Raw genomic sequence first — 20,482 nt, forward strand, 5'->3', positions numbered from 1 at the left:
GCTGATTTTTAAGGACGTCTGAACCCTCCATCCATCATTGCTGCCATTCTCCGTGTTGACAGCAAAGCTTGTCATGATGTGTATCTTTTGTGTCTGCAGTCGCTTGTGTGGAGTGTCTGCACATAGTGTTGTGTGGTTTAACACTCTCCATTGTGATTTCAGACAATGTCTGAGAATGTAATGGAATCATGAATGGGTCGGCTGTTGTACTAGATTTACCGTACATAACTTAGGTGTGTCCCGGTGCCGTCCTTTCTTTGATTATACTCATTACACACACGCACACACTGTATATGTTTACAGATATTTTAACCCAGTCATCTGGTGTTGCAGTATGCCAGCGGTTTGTTTGGAAGGTATTTTGTAATTGATGTGTATTTGTGAGCTCCGCTTAACGACAGAAGCAAAAGACTTGTAATTATCTGTTGGGGAGGAAATGCGTCACGACAAAAGGCTCGGGGCAGGGCAACCTCTTCGGTTAGTCACCGCAGGGGATCGAGGTGTCGGCGGAGACGTGAAGTAGGGACTCACAATCGATGTTTGTCTCTCGTTTGTTTTTAACATTCACGTTAATTTAACAAGCACAATGAAACTGGTCATGAGTAGAGACCCTGAAAACACTTGGCAAAGTCCTGCTCATTCTCTTTTGTTCAGTTCCTTGTGTGAGTGTGTAGTTGTCATCACTCAGCTGTGAGTTATAATTAGAGCGCTGATACTTTGAATCTGAAATATGTAAATATTAGGGCTGTTAAAGTTAACGCAATAATAACGCAAATTTGTTTTAACGCCACTAATTTCTTTAACGCATTAACTTGCGATTTTTATGTTGTAGTGGGCTCAGTTTTAAAGCTAGAGGGAAGATACTGGTATCATATAAAACTAAAAAACCTAAAGAATCTTTCGGTACCAACCATGTCATACTAGCTTATTTATAAAGAGGCTAAATAACGCTCTAAATTTTGGCCAGGAAAAACTGTCATGGCCTTTTTCAAAGATGGGTTCTATGGGTACCCACGAGTCTCCCCTTTACAGACATGCCCACTTTATGATAATCACATGCAGTTTGGGGCAAGTCATAGTCAAGTCAGCACACTGACACACTGACAGCTGTTGTTGCCTGTTGGGCTGCAGTTTGAAATGTTATGACTTGAGCATATTTTTTATGCTAAATGCAGTACCTGTGAGGGTTTCTGGACAATATTTTGTCATTGTTTTGTGTTGTTAATTGATTTCCAATTGATTTTAATTTTCAACTAATTGATTAATCAATTAATCGTTTCAGCTCTCGAAATACAGGAGTGAACATACAGTATATGTTATCATAAAATATACAGTATATTTCAAAAGATCTGGTGGCATATAGCGGTGAGATTGCAGATCTCAAACTGAAACTTCTCCCGTATGCCAAACGTGTAGCAGAACTACGGTGGCAGAAGCCAAAACGGTAAAGAAAAATCTGTCTATATTTGTTTGTCCGTTCTGGGCTACTGTAGAAATATGGCGGCTGGCTCCGTGAAACTCATTCTAAGCTAACAAAAACACAATTCTTATTTTCAGGCGATTATACACTAAAGAAAACATATTAATATTATGTATTATATAAATGTTACACACTGTTCCTTTAGTCTCTTATGTTGTATTTTCAGTCTTCCTTCCATTTGGCACTAACTTGTTCCCACCACATACAGCCAGATGACTCTGTGTATATATTTACTTAGACCAGACAAGTTTGACACACACATGTTTGACCATGCTGCAGCTATTGTCTTTTGATTTACATTAATCTTTTGTGCACATGCTCCCACGTCTGCACGTCTAGTCCGTTAGGCTTTGCCTCTAAGGTTTGTTTACAGGAGCCAATGCGCTCTTAATCATGGAAAAGGTCCATTAGAAGTGATGACAACTGTCTCATTCTGCACAATGACTGTAGTGAATTGCAGGCAAGTCTGAATCAGTTGCTGGTTTAAACGTAAAAAAGAAGAAGAAGTATAAAAAGTATAGCTTCATAGTTAATGTTAAAGTTAGTTAAAAATAAGTTTTTTGTCCACAAATAAATAAACACAAAAGAAAGAACAAACAACACTTCTAATGTCTTTATTAGGCTGGATAAATGCTGTTAAGATTGTTTCCTCCCAGAACTGCTCACCAAAGCTTACTTTAAAATGTTAGTATGCCATTCTTGACTTTAGAGTAGTTCATCTGAGGGTTAGGCATAATTTCAGGGGCTGTGAATGTAGAAGAAATCTCTTTCCTTCTGGTTGGATCACCCTTTCAGTATAAGCATTGCTTACCCAATCGGCGTGGCCATTATGTCTCCATTAGGCTTAGAAAATGATGTTGTAGATACAACCTCCATTATTCCTAAATACAATGCAGATCCGGAAACACTTTAAACTCAGAACGGTGTCTGTTTGAGCCACCTGTATATCGCAAATCCCTGCTTTACTCCTCAGAATATAAATGGGGCCTATTGAGAGAATTACAGACAGATAACATCCGGAGACCTCTGCATAAAAGGGATATTTAAGTTGTTTGAATAGCCTCCGGAAATACAGAAATACAGATTAAAGTGAATCATTTCTTTACATATCTCCAGATAAGAAACTCTACTTGCATGATAAAAAAAGAAAGAAAGTGGAAAGGAAAATCCTAAAGTATCCTAGTAGCCTGCTATCAACAACATTACGTCTATTTCAGACATGTGCCTCCATCTATCAATCCCCCCGGAGCACTGCATGGAAATGAAAGTACACAAAAGCTCTGGTCCTCTGAGAGAAGATGACTCCCTTCCCTTTTCAATGGAGCTAAGACACATTGCATTAGAGTCATTGAGACGGAGCTGGGTGTAAATGGGCGTGCATAGTTTGTGGAAGGCAGGATGGAGGGATGCAGGGGGGGAAAAAAGGAAGAGAGAGAGAGTGAGAGAAAGAGAGGCAGAGACATGCCTGTACTTCCTCTCACCGCCCATTCTTTAATGCTTGCTGAGTTGCCCCGCAGTGCCGGCTTTGTCCCAGTCATTGTCACGGGCTTAGAGAGCCTCTTTGCCAAGTGAGAGGCTTTGGCGACATATGTCACTTCAGTGAGTCTCCTGTCGCTCCTTTAGCCGCATGAGTGGAGGGGCGGGCGGGGAGGCGTGCCCGAGCACCGGGAGAGGAGCAAACGTGAGGTTGAGGAGGAAGGACGTGTCAGAGATGTTGGTTCAGAGAGAGTTACTGGATTGATCCCTTGATGGTCCATGTCCTGCACTTGTTTTATGGACTTGTAGTGCAGCTGCCTTTGGGCCTCTGCTGCTAGAGGAGGACTTAACATGTAGAATGACTCTAAAAACCAGTGAGTATTACTGTTATTACTTCATGAAAAGTGTGCTGTCATTTTCATTTTCTGATGTATTTGAGTAGAGTAATGTGTGTTCAGATCATTTCTGCTTTACTTTGCATTCATAGTCCGTAGGGGAGCTGGTTTGTCTTGAGCTAAGTTTGAGTTTAAAGAAAAGGAGGGGGTCATTGTATACGGTGTGTGTTGGCAAGGATTAGGCCTAGTCATGTAGTAGTAGTCACACTCTTAGTTGCCTTGGCCAACTAGTGGCTTAGGAAACACAATCCCTGCGGATTTGTGGCCATGATCTGCCATGTGTTCAGGTAACAGATCCCTCGGCTCCCAATACAAGTGCTTTGTTATCTGTTTACATAGTGAATCCACCCCGTTTTACGCTCTAAAGATTTTGCCTTTTAAAGGGACTCTTGTCAGCTTTGTTTGAGTTATCCATAAAGTGGCAGGTCTGCAGATCTCCACGTGCACAGAAAACGTAGTAATCTGCCCATCCCACGAGGCTCCTCGGGCGTGCGTCAGGCAGTGGATTTGCTGCGCATGAATGAAAGTTTCCTGTTTGGTTGTTGCCAGGATCAACAGGAAGCTGGATAAAAGGTCCCACTTCTCATGTCACTGGTGGACTGTGGGACTCCTACCTAACAAGGACTCTGCATGCTCTGCTGGGCTGATGTGGGTTTTTTCTATCTCTGATTTAAATCACTGGTTCCCAACCCAGGGGTCCCGACCACCGTCGCCAAAGCTTCACGGGGGGGTCGCAATGCCTTCTTGATTTTAAGGGGTGTAAGACAACGTTTTCTTTTAAATATACAATTGTCCTAAATCTCAGCATTTCATTCAATTCTGTGAAGAAAACTAAATACTTATTTTTAAAGTTTTGATTACAATTTAAGATACATACAGTTGGTGTCGTGTCACAGTTAGGGGACGTGGTTGAGGACGGAGTCGCCGTGGGGGAAAACAACGCCTGGATATGCCAGGAAAGCGTGGTTTTTGATATCGTAAATTTACATACAAAAGTGCCATGTCTTATATAGAGTTGTCCTCACTCGAAAGAGAACGTTACATACAAAAATTAGACAGAATTGGAGTAGATTATTGTCCATATCTTATAAAAGACTGGACAAATGACCCAACTAAATGGCCTGAGTGTCATTGACTAAGTGTCATTGCCAGATATTTTCTGCTATCTGGTTTAATTGCCTGGTAAGTGACACTATTGCATTGACTCAATATATGATGAATTAAACTTACCTTTATTATATCAATACCCTACAGCCATGTATGTTATGATGTAATAGACTTGAATATTTGAATGTTACTCAATGCCATTAGTCTATGTTTTGACATAAGCAACAGACTTTTCAAAAAAAGCTCATTAAAGCTGCAGTAGGCAGTATATATTTGTGTCATCATTGGGCAAAAATTCCATAATAACCTTTCAGCATATTGTAATTGAAGTGTTCTGAGAGAAAACTAGACTTCTACTCCTCCTCATGGCTCTGTTTTCAGGCTTTAGAAAATCTAACCCGTGACGGGAGACTTTGACCAATCACAGGTCATTTCATTGAGAGAGCGTTCCTATTGGCTGTGCTCTGGTCATGTGACCAGAACTTGGCGTGCCTTCGCCAGATTTCACAATGGCGGCGGAGTTACAAACATTCTCATTTTGCAGCTAAACCGTGCACTACAAGATGATTCTGAAAACATCTGAGGAGAGAAATAGTCATTACTGTAACATAATATTGACTCATATTTGATCAGCGCTGCCTAGTTTGACCGTTTGGTCGGAGTTCGCGAGTGATTGACAGCCGGGTCTCATAGACGGCAGCTGGACAGCAGACCTCAGATCAGGTCTTACTGCTTGTTTTCCTCCGGTCTGTGAAATCTCCGGTCACCGGAGGACACCAGAGGACACAGAGGCACATGATTTTTTTCAGGTTACCTGTTTCATGCACTATATACGATACAGCGACCGTTTTATAAAAATAACTTTTTTAATCATATTTGCTCTGATCTCTTCTACTTCAGCTTTAAGCGAATGCTAACATTACCTGTGATGAAGTGCCGACTACACAGACCGACATGATTTAAGATTCCACAAGCGTCCAAAATCGTCCTGCAGCCGGATGGCTTGCAGCCACAGTGTTCTCTTGTCAGACTCTGTCTCTCTGTCGGGTAAAATATAAAACTTAAGGTCTGGATTTTTAAGTTTATTTGACAGAAAGCTACACAGCAGCTTCTGGGCATGGTAGCGAATGGTTTGTTTTCCCCCCACGGCGTAAAGCTGATGTGACGTTTTGTGGGCATTGCCATGAATGCCGACTGTATGTATGTATATAAACAGAATAGAGCATGGGGAAGACCTTAACACAACCTTGTCCTGCATGAGAAAAGTACACAGTTAATGGCCAAGCGTTAAGGAGAAGAAAACACTGAATTTGTCAAAAAAGAAACCTATTAAGTATGTATGATTGTTAAAAAAAATAATAATACAGAGAATTGTATTAAAGGTCCTAAAAATAACTCAATCTCTGATGTGATGTTCACAAATAATCTACTCAAAATTCATCCAAATTGCTAATTTTACACAAACATGCTGCAGTTATTACGTTCACTATTTGGGTTAATTGTACAGTGTATCAGTTGTTCTGCACTGCTGTTATTGTTATGCATTGAATATAATAATGAAATATCCATAAAATATGTGGCTTAGTCAGGGGTGGTCAGTTCATTGAATGATAGAAAAAGGGTCCCTTAAACAAAAAGGTTGTAGACTTCTTATTTAAATCACAACACTGCCACTTTTTACTTATGTCTGTACCATAGTACTGTAGGTGGTCTGTAATGCAAAGCTGTGTGTGCAGGCGTGCACATGTGTGTGTGAATTATCATATACAATAGCACCAGACGGAGAATGAGAGCGGCTTACAGCTTTATTACAGCATGGAAATGTATGTTCACTCCACTGGAACAAACATCCCAGCAGCTTTGTTTACCACTCAATCCGGTGGAAGATAATCACAAAAAAGTCCTTATTGCAAATAATACTCCACCAATTTGTTTAATTGATTCTAAATTCAAGCAGCTTAATCCTGCATCTAGTCTACAACAATTAGCACATTAACCTCTCTCTCGCTAAGAAGGGACAACACATGCAGCTCTGCGTCCTTAAAAGAACCCTGAGTAGCACTCAGTCATTGTTAAGCAGCGTACTGTATGACTGCCGGGGCTCCCCCTGCCTTCATTCTCCTGATAGCAGGATTAGCTGGAGGGTGAACCCATTTGGCATCGCCAGCGCTGCCGCCACAGTCTCAGCGCTGTGAGAACTAAGCCGTGAAATACTGACGGGCTTAGACCAATTTATAGTCTGCCATCTTGGATCTAGCGATCGCAGCAGACAGCAGCTCTGTGCCAGTCGGGTTTACTGTAAGCATGCCATGCGATGCCACCAGCCGGGCTTTACAGTTCAAAGGGTAATCCCCAGACAAGTGTTGTGCTGTGTTGTGCTACGACATCACAACAATGAGGGACAACTAACGCTAAATGTCCTCAGTGGGACATTTTGCATACATTATAGGCACAAGGTCTAAATGGGCCGTGTTACAGAACGTTTTTTTGTACATGAAAAATCAAAGATCTTTAATGTACAAACTGATTATTCTAATTAAAGTTAATATTTAATTTGAAATTATTTAGTTCATTGCTTTCTACTTCTCCTCTGTGACTATTCTGCCTTTGAGTGCTAAGCCTTCAAATCCAAATGCCCTTTAGGTATAATCTACATTTACTTGTAAAACATCATGAACATTATTCTTACCCTGCAGCACATTTTAAAAGGAAATCGTTTAAAACAGAACAGAAGGAATCTTTAACGTATTTTAATTACACCGCAAAGTATATATGAGTTTGACAGGTTTTTATTTGGTCAGATCTTGTTTATGTATTTGCATTCTGGTGTTTTCTTTACTTTCACTTGGCAGTCAGCCATGTTTATAAAGTGGCCTGTTTTCAACAACGCTACCTAAAGTGTGATTATTCGCATCCCATTTAGAGCAAAGCAACTCTCCCTCTGCGATGTTCATTCAGCGATGCATCTCTCTGATTGGAACAGATGCTCAAAGAGCTCTTATTTTACCATTGCTGTTTTTTTTCTTCCCCAAGTTGAATTAGTCGATTTATGACCATCTTATTCTGACTCTTTCAGGTCCTCTGTGCCTTACGAATCCCAAGTGAAGCAGGTCGATCTGCATCAACACGTTCTCCTGGTCTCTGCTGTCTCCATTAACCAGTGGAGGGAGATGAGGTCGGTAGGGAGCCTGCAGCTTGTTCTGCTTTTGGCCTTGACCTCCACAGCCACAGGCCTCAACATCCCTCTGGAAGGTAGGATCATCATGATGACGATTAAGGTCATACTTATTTACAGTAACTAGTACTTAAAGGTACAGTGTGTAGGATTTGGTGGCATCTAGCAGTGTGGTTGCAGATTGCAACCACACTGAGTACCCCTGCGCTCACTCCTCCCTTTCCAAGACTGCGGCAACACCAGTCGCCTCGCCAGAGGCCATCCATACCCAACAGGCAACAACAGCTGTCAGTGTGTCAGAGTGCTGACTTGACTATGACCCCCAAACTGCATGTGATTATCATAAAGTGGGCATGTCTGTAAAGGGGAGACTCGTGGGTACCCATAGAACCCATTTTCATTCACATATCTCGAGGTCAGAGGTCAATGGACCCCTTTTGAAAATGGCCATGCCAGTTTTTTCTTGCTAAAATTTAGCGCAAGTTTGGAGCGTTATTTAACCTCCTTTGTGACAAGCTAGTAGGACATGGTTGGTACCGATGGATTCTTTAGGTTTTCTAGTTTCATATGATACCAGTATCTTCACTCTAGCTTTAAAACTGAGCCCTCGTCGAATGTGCATTAACGTGTTATTATCGCGTTAACTGTGACAGCCCTAGTGGTTATACATTAATAAAAGCATAGTTATGAATATCATATTCCATTTATGCTAATAGATCCCCCGAAATGTTACACACTGTTCCTTTAATCACCAGTAAACATTATGTGTAAATTGAACTGGTTGCTCAATGTGTACTCTTTGTGTTCATATGTTTAGCCTTCCATCCTGCTTGAGCGGAAATGTTAGCAGCTTTTTAAAATGATGACTTACAAAGAACAGCTTAGAGTAAATTGTTTAAGTCACACATGCTGCAGCAGAGGTTTCTTTGTTTAGGGCTATGCATGCTTTGTAATCAAGTCCTGGTGTGCTGTTTTAGTTGAGTGTCTTATCCAGATTGTAGTGTTGATGGCATACAACTGACTTCTCAGCTTCATAAAGGGCAGCAGGAAACAATAGGAAACAGGAGACGAAAAATATAAAACAGTTTCATTTTTATTTTTGCGGTGTGATCTTGTAACAGAAACTTAATCGCCAATGTTAACATCTAACACTTTTTTGTGATCATTCTGTGTGTCTTCATGTTATAGTGGAGCAGCCTCCAACCATAATAAATCACACATCTGGTCCCATTATCGCCCTTCCTTTTGACAACGACATCACTATCAGGTGTGAAGCCAGGGGCAACCCACCACCAGAGTAAGTGACTTTATCATCTCTGTTCTAATAATACAAATCACAGACTAAAGATGAACTGTAACTGTCACATAACTTTATACATATATATATATCATTGATGGATTGATGGAAATCGACTGAATGTTTTGCTTCAACAGATACAGATTGACAAAAGATGGCATAGACTTCCCTGTCCATCCCTCTGTCACGACAGACCACTCGGGCACTTTTGTGCTTCCCAAGCTTCAGGGTAAATACCGATGCTACGCTTCAAACAGGCTGGGGACTGCCATGACGGAGGAGATTGAACTGAGAGTTCCCAGTGAGTAACCTTTACATAAGAAGCTCATCTGTTACATGAAAAACTAAAGCTTTTATACGTTTCCATGTAAGGGAATTTCCTTTTCAAGTTTTCTTGATAAGGTTTTCCTTTTGTTTAAAGGTTCCATATTGTAGGAAGTTTTGATTATAAAGCATGTATAGGTGCTGTATAAATACTGTGAGGTATCAAAATGCTCAATCCACAGAGAAATGCACACAAGCCGTATTTAAAAAACTGTACCTTTTTAAAAGAGCCGTCAGGACTTCAATAAGGTTGAGATGTCACAACTATACAGTCACCGGTAGAAGTGCCGCTAAACTCCATGTAGTTTACACACCGAGTGGGTCCCCGGCTGCAGGGACGCAGGCTGTTCCCATACACAGTTCGTAGCTATACCTACGAAAAGTCATGCACTATAATTCGTTTATATCCCACAAAATCTATTTGTATGTAATCCACGTAATCGTGAACTATATAGAGTGACAAACGCCGCGTAGGGAGGAGGTTGAGGTGGATGGGCGGGTCAAAAAACACCAGTCTTTCACCCAGGAGACCGGTGTTTGTACCCCGTGTGAAACCAGAAGTCAACGTTGATTTATTTGTCATTTAATTTCCGTACTTAAGTAACGTCACTTCTGGAGTTATTTTAACCCAAACCACGACCTTTTCCTAAACCTAACTAAGTAGTTTTGTTGCCTAAACCTAACCAAGTCGATCTTTCCCTAAACCTAACCAAGTAGTTTTGTTGACCAAATCTAACCAAGTCGATCTTTTCCTAAACCTAACCAAGTCAATCTTTTTCTAAACCTAACCAAGTCGATCTTTTCCTAAGCCTAACCAAGTAGTTTTGTTGCCTAAACCTAACCAAGTCAATATCTTTCCTAAACCTAACTAAGTCGTTTTGTTGCCTAAACCTAACCAAGTAGTTTTGTTGATGAAACCTAACCAAGTCAAGCTTTTCCTAAACCTAACCAAGTCGATCTTTTCCTAAACCTAACTAAGTTGATCTTTTCCTAAACCGAACTAAGTAGTTTTGTTGCCTAAACCCAAGTCGATCTTTTCCTAAACCTAACCAAGTCAATCTTTTTCTAAACCTAACCAAGTCGATCTTTTCCTAAGCCTAACCAAGTAGTTTTGTTGCCTAAACCTAACCAAGTCAATATCTTTCCTAAACCTAACTAAGTCGTTTTGTTGCCTAAACCTAACCAAGTAGTTTTGTTGATGAAACCTAACCAAGTCAAGCTTTTCCTAAACCTAACCAAGTCGATCTTTTCCTAAACCTAACTAAGTTGATCTTTTCCTAAACCGAACTAAGTAGTTTTGTTGCCTAAACCCAAGTCGATCTTTTCCTAAACCTAACCAAGTTGATCTTTTCCTAAACCTAACCGAGTCGATCTATTCCTAAACCTAACTAAGTAGTTTTGTTGCCTAAACCTAACCAAGAGTTAAAGAGACAGTTGCTAAAATGGAACGTTTCAGACAGAGGGTGAATAGAGGTATATTCAGACAGACAGTATGAGAAAAATAAAGTGTTTTTTGAACATTAAAGCATATAAACATGTTCTAGTAGAAACCCAAAATACATGTATAAACCTGAAAATGAGCACCATATGTCACCTTTAATGTCTGTTTTTTTTATTAGGTGTCCCCAAGTTTCCAAAGGAATACAATTCCCCCATTGTTGTTACGGAGGGCGATCCGATCATCCTGGAGTGTAACCCTCCAGAGGGCGTGGCCCCACGTAAGATCTACTGGATGTCTATTGGTAAGCCATAAAGCAACTGTTTATGCTTGTGATTTATATGGTGGATATATCTATTGGTTGATTGACTCCCCCCCGAAAAAACAGTCAATGTTCTTCAAACATAAATCTTTATAAGTATCCAAAGACTCTTCAAGCAACGGCGTCGCTTTCAGTTGTGCTTCACTTTTGTTACATTGATGGTGCAGGGGTGGAAAGGGCAAAACACTCGCCCACCACTGCAGTCTTTGCCGGTAAGGGATCACATCCATGTCATTGCGCTAGGCGTGCATGTCACCGTGCAGGGTTCTTGGGTGGGCTAGTGTGAAGGTCTGTCTGCGTCACACCTTCCTGTAGCTTCTGACAGATGAAAAGAAGTAGCTGGTGACACCGTGTTCTTTGGAGGAGGCACGTGGCTGTCCTCAACCTCCGCTGGCCCTCAGTGAAGTTTAGTGACAATAAATAAGAAGGACAGTCAAGGAAAGGTACACACTTGAGGCCCACAAACTTTCTTCCCACCACTGCCGAAGAAAGTGATTTACTGTGTAAAAAAGTCACCTCAGTTCTGTCTGAAGTGTTTTGTCAATAGGGGGCTGAGTTTTTCTGTCCAACCCCTTGAGAGCTCCTCAACTGCCTCCAAGAAACCCGACTGATGTCAGAAAGAAAAACAGAGTTGTTTAGATGCTTAGGTGGATGGGGCCTGGAGGCATGGAGCAGAATGAAAACACTTGTGCACAATTCTCGTTTTAAATGTTGGTTAAAAAATCTTTTATCTTAGTTTCACACATTTATATTTCCAGGGATTGTCACATCAGTCGATTCATCGCACATGATAAAAGATACTCTTAACGTCTGGAAAATACAAACATATCAGAGAAAACCGTGATGAGGTGCGTCACTCCCAGCAGAACACTGAGCTCTCTGCATGCACACAGTTGGAAAAATATCATTCACTCATATTAGTGCCATGTAAAATAAATCAGAACCACACATTTTTTATAAGTCTGCCTTGAACATTGACTAAACAATCAATGACTTAATGCTATGTGTTAAATGAAGCTGTGAATGGGCTGACCGAGGAGTGACACAGAGCGCCACTGACCCGTGACTTATGTAATGGCTCTATGTAAACCAAATATGCTGTCGCGGTGCACTCATGAGTTCACCGGCTCTATACAAGGAAACTCTTCCGGGCATTTCCATTAACATGTAGTGCAGGGGTTGCCAAACGTTTTCCCCTTGGAGGATAAGAGGCAAAGTGGTACTAGGATCCCAAGTTCCCCTAATTGAATATTCTTTTAGCTTTTACATCGTCAACAACACCTTAAAGTCCACCTGCTGAATGCAATTGGGCTCATTTCTACTCATAACCAATTTATGCAATTCCTAGACTGTTTAGGGACCCCAGTATGCAGAAATATTAAAATACACAATTTTTAGAATTGGCAAAAATAAAACATTTATACTGCATTTTAAAGAATTCATGTTTTTGCTCCCAAACTGCATGTGATTATCATAAAGTGGGCATGTCTATAAAGGGGAGACTCGTGGGTACCCATAGAACCCATTTTTGTTCACATATCTTGAGGTCAGAGGTCAAGGGACCCCTTTGAAAATGGCGAGTTTTTCCTTCATTTAGCCCAACTTTGGAATGTTATTTAGCCTCCTTCCCGACAAGCTAACATGACATGATGTTGGTATCAATGGATGAAAAAAACGCTAACATCTGGCGGGTCAAATCAAACCTTATGGTGCCCTGGTTTAGTGTATATGAGGCTACGCTATAGTGCAATTTGCTATCATGTGACCTGAGTTTCATTATGAGGTTATTGTTAAAATCACCTTTTATTCCTGTCCCTCTGATGCACACGATGGATATAATTAAGAAGTCCTGTCCAATTTGTGCTTTCTTACCAGGCAAAATATATCTCAAAAAACAGACATTGTCTACATTGATGACACATCATTGATACAAATCTGCTCTCTTCCAGGTCTCGAGCACATTGAGCAGGATGAGAGGGTTACCCTGGGCATTGATGGCAACCTGTACTTCTCTAATGCCTTACAGAAAGACAGTCGTTCGGACTACTGTTGCTTTGCTTCCTTCACCACGATACGCACCATCGTCCAGAAAACCGCCATGGCTGTCGAGGTCAAGAGCTGTAGGTTTACAAAATAGTCTGTGTGGTGTTATAGGTGCAGTGTGTAGGATCTGACGGCATCTATTGGTGTGGTTGCAGATTGCAATCAACAAATGGGCTACCCAAGCCAATGCTGAAGTGACTTAAACCTGCATTCTTTCTAACAGCCAGCAGGGGGAGACTCCTCTGGTTGCTAAAAGAAGTCTGATTGTATAGAAGTCTATGAGAGAATGAGCCTACGTCTCTCTTGATTTATTACCTCAGTAAACATTGTAAATATGAGTTTATGGTCTCAATCGTTATGGTCTTTAATCCTTTCACAGTGTGTTTTCAGCTCATGAACGTTAATTATAACCTTTTTGGTCGCCTGAACATGTCTTATCCGGGGTTCAGTTGTACTTAGCTCCGCCCTCTCGTGTCACTTCTGGTTGCAAAAAACAAAAGGGCAAAGGCCAAAATGCTGAACTTGAGGCTTCAAAACGGCAGACCACAAACCAGTGGGTGGCGTCACAGTGACTACGTCCACTTCTTATACACAGTCTATGCAACCAACTGAGTTCCCCTCAGCTCACTCCTCCCTTTCCAAGACTGTGGTAACGTGAGCCGCCAAGTGCAAAACCGTGGTAACGCCGTTGGCCTCGCTTAGAGGCCATCCTTACCATAATAACACTACTTTAGGAGCAACGGAAGTCAGACGGGGGGGTGGCGATAACTTGGTTTTGTGTATCGGAGAACTACGGTGGCCTTCAGGTGACATAAAAACGTGAAAGTCTCTCTCTAGAGCCAGTGTTTGGTTTGTCCGTTTTGGGCTACCGTAGAAACATGGTGGACTCCGTGAAAAGGACCCGCTCCCTATGTAGATATGAAGGGCTCATTTTAAGTTAAAGAAAACACGACGATTCTTAGTTTCAGGTGATTATACACTAATGAAAACATAGCTATGAATATTATATTCCATTTCTGCTTATAGATCCTCTGAAATGCTTCACACTGTTCCTTTAACCATAGATACAGCCAGCTGTAGCTCACTAGTAAACGGTGACATCAAGGACAGATCCCTGAGAAGGGAAAAGAAAATGATTATGCATCCAGGTATCTTTATTATCTGTTATATTTAAGACGCTGCTCTACCACATACCAAGAAGCAGGACTTGCCTTGTCACGTTTATGTTCCAGGAAATTCTGTTATGACTCTTAAATTGAGCAATACATGTCAGTGAAGACAAACCATCACGACCGCTATCTTTCTCACAGTGGTTTGTTTTTGTTCCAGTGAAAGCTGGCAATGAATCTGCTGACAACGGCGACGCCAGTGAGTAATAATCACACATCTGATCTTATCATGTGATCAGGCAGGATAGTTGTTGCAAAGAAAAGCCTGCAGATTGACTATAAACTTGTGTTGCCCATTGATTAAAATGATGCATCTGACTGAGGAAGACTCTTTCTCTATGTTCAACACAGCTGAAGCCCCCGCAGTGAGGATAGCTGGCCTGCTGCTGCCCTCTGGTGTTCAGACATTGAAGGTGCTGCTGAAGGGAGAGAAGCTGCAGCTGGAGTGTATACCACACGGATAGTATGTATACATGCTGTATCATCACATTATCACTATACATACCATCATATTTATCGGCTCATAACGTGTTGTTTCATGTCAAAGTCCCACTCCGAAGATAACATGGATAAAAATGGGAGACAAGATGCCTCCACGGGCAAAACGGCACCATTTTGGGAAGCTGTTGTCCATATCTGATGTAGATGAGACGGACAGCGGGAAATACATGTGTAAAGCCCATAACTCTGCTGGAGAGGCGGCCCACTACTTTGATGTAATAGTGGAAGGTAGGAGCTAACATATACTGGATTTGATGGGATGGCAGTGTGTGTTTTTTTTATTGTCTCAGACCAACATGGATCTTCTTACTCATCTCCCAGAGCCGCCCAAGTGGGACACGGAGCCTCCTCAGAGCCAGCTGACCGTGATCGGGACCGATGTTCACATCAAGTGCTCGGTCAGCGGGAAACCATCGCCGGATATAACGTGGAGGAGGAATGGAGAACTTTTCACAGGTGAGTGGGAATAATTCTAGCTGTGGTTTTATGCATTGTTTTGCTGCCACTGGGCAGGAGGAGCAGCTACACCAAACTTCAACTACACAAGTTCAAGTTGACAAACAGCTGTTGTGCTAAAGTGAAAGATGTTTATTATATCAGGATAACCCCTTGATATGAATCATTTCGTTTTCGAGGGGGTCCTAAACAAACACAGGATAGAAACTGAACTGGCTACAAACAAACTGATAAAAAACTCAACAGAAAAACAACAAAACAACAAAAACAGAAAAACATAAGTAAACTAAATAAAACAGAAACAAAAATAAATAAATAAAGATGACAGTACAATAAAATAACAATAATAATGATAAAATAGATTCTGTTACAGCATTAGATTGGACACAATCACAGAGTCAAGCTCGAGTTACAGTGAAGTGAAGAAACTAAGTAAAGGAATAGAACAGTGATAGCACTGAAAACATCGGCAATTTGTTTTAAGGTGAGAAAATTAAACATTTTTAAAAAATACGAAATGATAACAGGAACGGATATTTATAGGTAACATATTCCAGTCATAGGGAGCCCTAAACATAAAAGCTTTTTTGCCTACCTCGTTAGATACAAAGGGAACCATAGAGAGAAACTGATCAGAGCTTCTTAAAGAGTAATAAATAATGATACATTTTATAAATAATAAATTAATTAATACCTATTTATCAGATTTTTTTTAAACCTTCAAATATTGACATCAGTGTTGGTGGTTGTGCTTCAGCGTATTTTGATGTCATGTTTCCATGTCTGTCAGATGACCCAGCGAGCAACAAGCGAGTGCTTGATGACACGGTGGTGCTCCGTAACGCCGGACCGGAGGACAGCGCCGTCTACCAGTGTGAAGCCGCCAACAGTCACAACAGCATTCTGGCCAACATCAACATCATGGTCATGAGTGAGTATTACAGCGAGACTTAAACCTCTCACAGCCAGCGAGGACACAAACATGATGTATCAGGTTCACCTGCTTCTGGGAAATGGAGTGTAGTTTGTGTAGGTTCAATAGCATTTCACAGCTCCTTCCGATTTCTCACTACAAATATTGTTTTATCAGATCCTAAACAGTCAAGTCAGTTGTTGCCTGTTGGGTTTGAGTTTGCCATGTTATGATTTCATCATATTTTTTATGCTAAATGCAGTACCTGTGAGGGTTTCTGGACAATATTTGTCATTGTTTTGTGTTGTTAATTGATTTCCAGAAATAAATATATACATATATTTGCATAAAGCAGCATATTTTGCCCGATCCATACATATTTAGATTGCTTGTTTAGTCCGGTCAGTGGACTGAAACTCAGCGATATTACATTTACTATCATAGAAGACTAAAAAAAACAGCAAATATTCACATTTTAGAAGATGGAACTTGTGAATCTTTTTGCTAAAAAACGACTTCATTACTTCACACAAATTTTCTGGTGACTGCCTCATTTTATTTTTATTTTTTTTTATTTATTCAACCATTATTTAACCAGGAGTAAAAACTCATTGAGATTAAAAGCAGCAGCACAGTTACACGGTTGCAGACATAAAGCAAACATAACAATTGAAAACGAAGACAAAGAGAAAATTACAGAATTACATAAAAGAATTCATCAGCATTCAAAACATCTACGTACAACCAGATGTGCTTGTTTCCAAGTCTTTTAGGAGCACTTTAAAGACATTCAGTGAGACCAGCTCTCCAAGTTTCGGGTCATTTTGTAACTGATTGTTTGTAATTGATTAATTGACGGATTGTTTCAGCTCTACAGGCGTGTTTGGCCTTGCCACGGCCACTCAACATAACTCCAAATGTTTTTTTGAATGACGTTTTCTCACTTTCTCACTCCCTATAAGAAATCTTCTATATCTTGAGGTGTTACGAGAGGTGTGATGATTGTGTGCCTGTGTCTGAATCATATCTGCGTTTTCAGTCATCTGCTCTTCTGTCCTCATGGGTAATAACTTGACATTTGAGCAGTTGTAATCTCTTCTCCCTCCCCTTTGCTCTTAGATATGGCTCCTCGGATACTAACCAGGGACAACCAAGAGTACGCTGTAGTACTCGGAGGGGACGTCACCATGAACTGCAGTGTTTTCAGCTCTCCACCACCCACCATCTCCTGGTAAGTGGTTACCAGGAACAACATGGTATATTTGCCTACAGTAGTGAGTGACGTCAGTGAGATGTCACACAGTATTCTGACACAGTTACGATTGAATAACTTCACACCTTCATTCAGTGTTTTCTTCAGGTAACTGTATCAGTCAGTTCTGTGCAGTTTACGGACGTCTGTGCATGCTAATATAGTCTCAGAGCACAGCGCAGTGAGTCATGCTAGTAATCCCACACTGCATGACATACTGTAGATGTAGACTGACATTTGTGTCTGTTTAATGAGATAATCCTCTTCCATTCCTTGAAATTGGGCTAATTAACAACTATCATTGCAGCTCTGCTATACAAAAGAGAAATAGGATCTCAGACAGTCCATGAAGAAACACTCTTAACTTGACAAAGACCCTCAGAATATTAGGATGCTTCTTCTTATTCTATTAGATGATATTCCACATTAAGATGATATTACTGTGTGGAAGAGAAATCTGAAACAAGCATGATGAACATGGCTCGAATGTGGCCGAAACCAAACACTTGGTTGATTAAAAAACTCTGAAATTGTTTCACCTTAATTGGCAAAAACTTTCTCTCCTAGGGCCAGAGATGAGACTCCAGAGACCATCGAGGGAAACCGATTTTATGCTCCGGACGGATCTTTGCAAATCATCAGTGCAGAAAAAAACGACAGTGGGAGATATGTGTGTGACGCCTCGAACAGGCAGGGCAGGTCAGCCGTCACTGCTGTGCTGGATGTGAAAGGTATCTCAGCAACATGATTAGTGCTTTCTTTAAGCCGGAGTAATACTGAGTCAGTGCACACCATTATTCATTAATCAAGGGCCAGTTCAGCCAAATGACAAACAGTTTTTTATCTGCTTGGCTAGACTCGGGGGTGTTCAATAGAAGGCTTTGGCTTCTATACAAAACCACATTATAAAAAACAGTTTAAGATCTGGAAGGTAGAATCCTTCTTAACTTTCTCCAACACGCTCTGCTGTGATTGATCGAGTAGTTGTCCTTTGAAACATGCTTGTGCCCAAAAAGCCAATAAATATCTCAGCATCCAGACTTAAAATTCATCATTCATTGATGATTATAAAGAGATGCAGCATGAATGATAATGTGGTGAAACATATTTAGAAATCTGTTTTTCATGGACATTTCATAAATGCAAATCACCATGGAAATTTATTGAGCAATCAAGCAATCATTTCCATTTTGGTAACTCATTTCACAAATCAGGAGGCAGTTACTGCAAGAGGGACTCACTTATAAAGTCAATATGTTATATATGTGAGGGATAATAATAACGCGTTAACGTAAATTCATACTTTTAAGGCATTAATGTAACTTCTGATTTATTAGTTGTAAAGCTAGAGTGAAGATACCTCTATCATATGAAACTACAAAACCTAAAGAATCCATCGGTACCAGTCAGAAAGGAGGTTAAATAACGCTCCAAATTTACGCTACATTTTGACGAAGAAAAACTGTCATGGCCATTTTTAAAGGGGTCCCTTGACCTCTAACCTCCAGATATGTGAATGTAAATGGGTTCTATGGGTACCCACGAGTCTCCCCTTTACAGACATGCCCACTTTATGATAATCACATGCAGTTTGGGGCAAGTCATAGGCTATACCCGAAACCGCATACTATGCTAGTACGTACTGATTTGGCCAAAATGTAGTATGCAAACAAAAGCAAAATCTACAGTATGCCAAAAATACCCAGATGTCGTACTGATTCGGAAAAGATCTCCAGTATACATCGGACCAGTCTACCTTGCCTACTGTATCCCACAATGCAAAGCGCTGGAACGGTCACTTTCGGTCATTTTTGTGATGTAAAGTAGTGGAGGTTTGCTGTTGTCCGAGCTGTTTACTTTCGCTTTCTAAAACCGCAAACCCGCGAAACCCGGCCTAGCATACTACAAAATAACTTGATTTACGTTCCATACTACATACTGCTGACGAACGCAGTATGCAGTATGTACTGCATACTGCGTTCGTAGGCGGTTTCGGCTACAGCCATAGTCATAGTCAAGTCACACATTGACAGCTGTTGGGCTGCAGTTTGCCATGTTATGATTTGAGCATATTTTTTTTATTGTAAATGCAGTACCTGTGAGGGTTTTTTATTTATTATTTTAAATATTCACATCTCATTTGAAACATGCAGGAATTATAAATGATTATTTTATCTGGCCGCAGCCTCACAAGACAAGTTTCATGTATGTGCTTTTGTCTCTAGCTTTTTTTTTTCTTTTTTCTTTTTTTATCTTTAGATCCTACAAAAATAGTATCTCCACCTCAGGATGTGCAGATCGTCAGCGGGACCACGGCCCAGCTGACGTGCCAGGCAGAGTACGATAAAAGCCTGCGGGATACCTTTGAGGTGGTGTGGAGGAAGGATGGGGAGGAGATCCCACTTTCCTTTGAGGAAAATTCCAGGTAGGTTGCTGTGGTTTGATAGTATTTCCGTTTCAGTTCTCAAGTGTGCTTTTGCCTAAGATGGCTTTGTTCGGCGTCTTTATCTCTGTGCTAATGCTGGGGAAGAAATAACGCATGAAAAGTCCCAAAAGCTTTGTGCCTTATCCTGCTCAGTAGAGGGTCAAAGACGTGGGATTCTGCTGGCCTTTTGTCTGCTTAATGAACTGACTGATTACCTGCCAAGAATGTTCTGTTTTTGTGTGCTGGTTGTTTTGTTATCTGCTACAGTTTTAGTTGCACAGTTGCTGGAAAGTTGGGCACATACTTGAGTGAAAAAAGAAATCTGGCACGTTTAAACCATGATTGTCTATCGCTATGTGCATTTTGATGCAGATTGAGATGTAGATGGAAAAAAAAATCGAAACTTTTCTTATTATTAAAATCAATAACCGTGTAGAGCATTGTGCAGCTTTGTATATGCTCATTGAGTACTCGATTGATTTAAGTCATATTACAGCTATGTACTGACGAATGTGCTTACACGTCCAGATACTTTGTGGACGACAGCCTGCTGCAGATCATGAGCGTGAACCTGAGCGATCAGGGTATATACACATGCATCGCTAGAACCGGCCTAGACGAGGACAACGCCACCGCGCTGCTCACTGTGCTGGGTAAGACGGGTTTTATAGAATATCATTCATTATTGATTACACACATTCTTTGAAAG

General features: G+C 40.9%; 1 protein-coding gene across 9 annotated transcripts in view; it reads left to right on the forward strand.

The window, feature by feature from the left end:
• Window positions 1-20,482, forward strand: part of LOC119489882 (neural cell adhesion molecule L1-like protein) — a 71,353-nt gene that overhangs the window by 20,418 nt on the left and 30,453 nt on the right. For 7 of the 9 annotated variants that reach the window (XM_037772838.1, XM_037772836.1, XM_037772839.1 and 4 more), the window contains exons 2-15: window positions 7,535-7,710; window positions 8,822-8,930; window positions 9,068-9,231; window positions 10,874-10,996; window positions 12,964-13,134; window positions 14,387-14,425; window positions 14,578-14,689; window positions 14,774-14,955; window positions 15,049-15,183; window positions 15,974-16,114; window positions 17,216-17,327; window positions 17,916-18,079; window positions 19,608-19,773; window positions 20,302-20,426. In XM_037772838.1, coding sequence (XP_037628766.1) covers window positions 7,629-7,710; window positions 8,822-8,930; window positions 9,068-9,231; window positions 10,874-10,996; window positions 12,964-13,134; window positions 14,387-14,425; window positions 14,578-14,689; window positions 14,774-14,955; window positions 15,049-15,183; window positions 15,974-16,114; window positions 17,216-17,327; window positions 17,916-18,079; window positions 19,608-19,773; window positions 20,302-20,426 — 1,825 coding nt within the window. In that variant the 5' untranslated portion in view covers window positions 7,535-7,628. Of the gene's footprint in view, window positions 1-2,995; window positions 3,331-7,534; window positions 7,711-8,821; window positions 8,931-9,067; window positions 9,232-10,873; window positions 10,997-12,963; window positions 13,135-14,386; window positions 14,426-14,577; window positions 14,690-14,773; window positions 14,956-15,048; window positions 15,184-15,973; window positions 16,115-17,215; window positions 17,328-17,915; window positions 18,080-19,607; window positions 19,774-20,301; window positions 20,427-20,482 lie in introns of those variants that run through there. The other 2 variants (XM_037772835.1, XM_037772843.1) reach the window with 2 other exon arrangements.

Source organism: Sebastes umbrosus, chromosome 6, assembly GCF_015220745.1.
Source record: "Sebastes umbrosus isolate fSebUmb1 chromosome 6, fSebUmb1.pri, whole genome shotgun sequence".
In the NCBI taxonomy this organism is placed as follows: Eukaryota; Metazoa; Chordata; class Actinopteri; order Perciformes; family Sebastidae; genus Sebastes; species Sebastes umbrosus.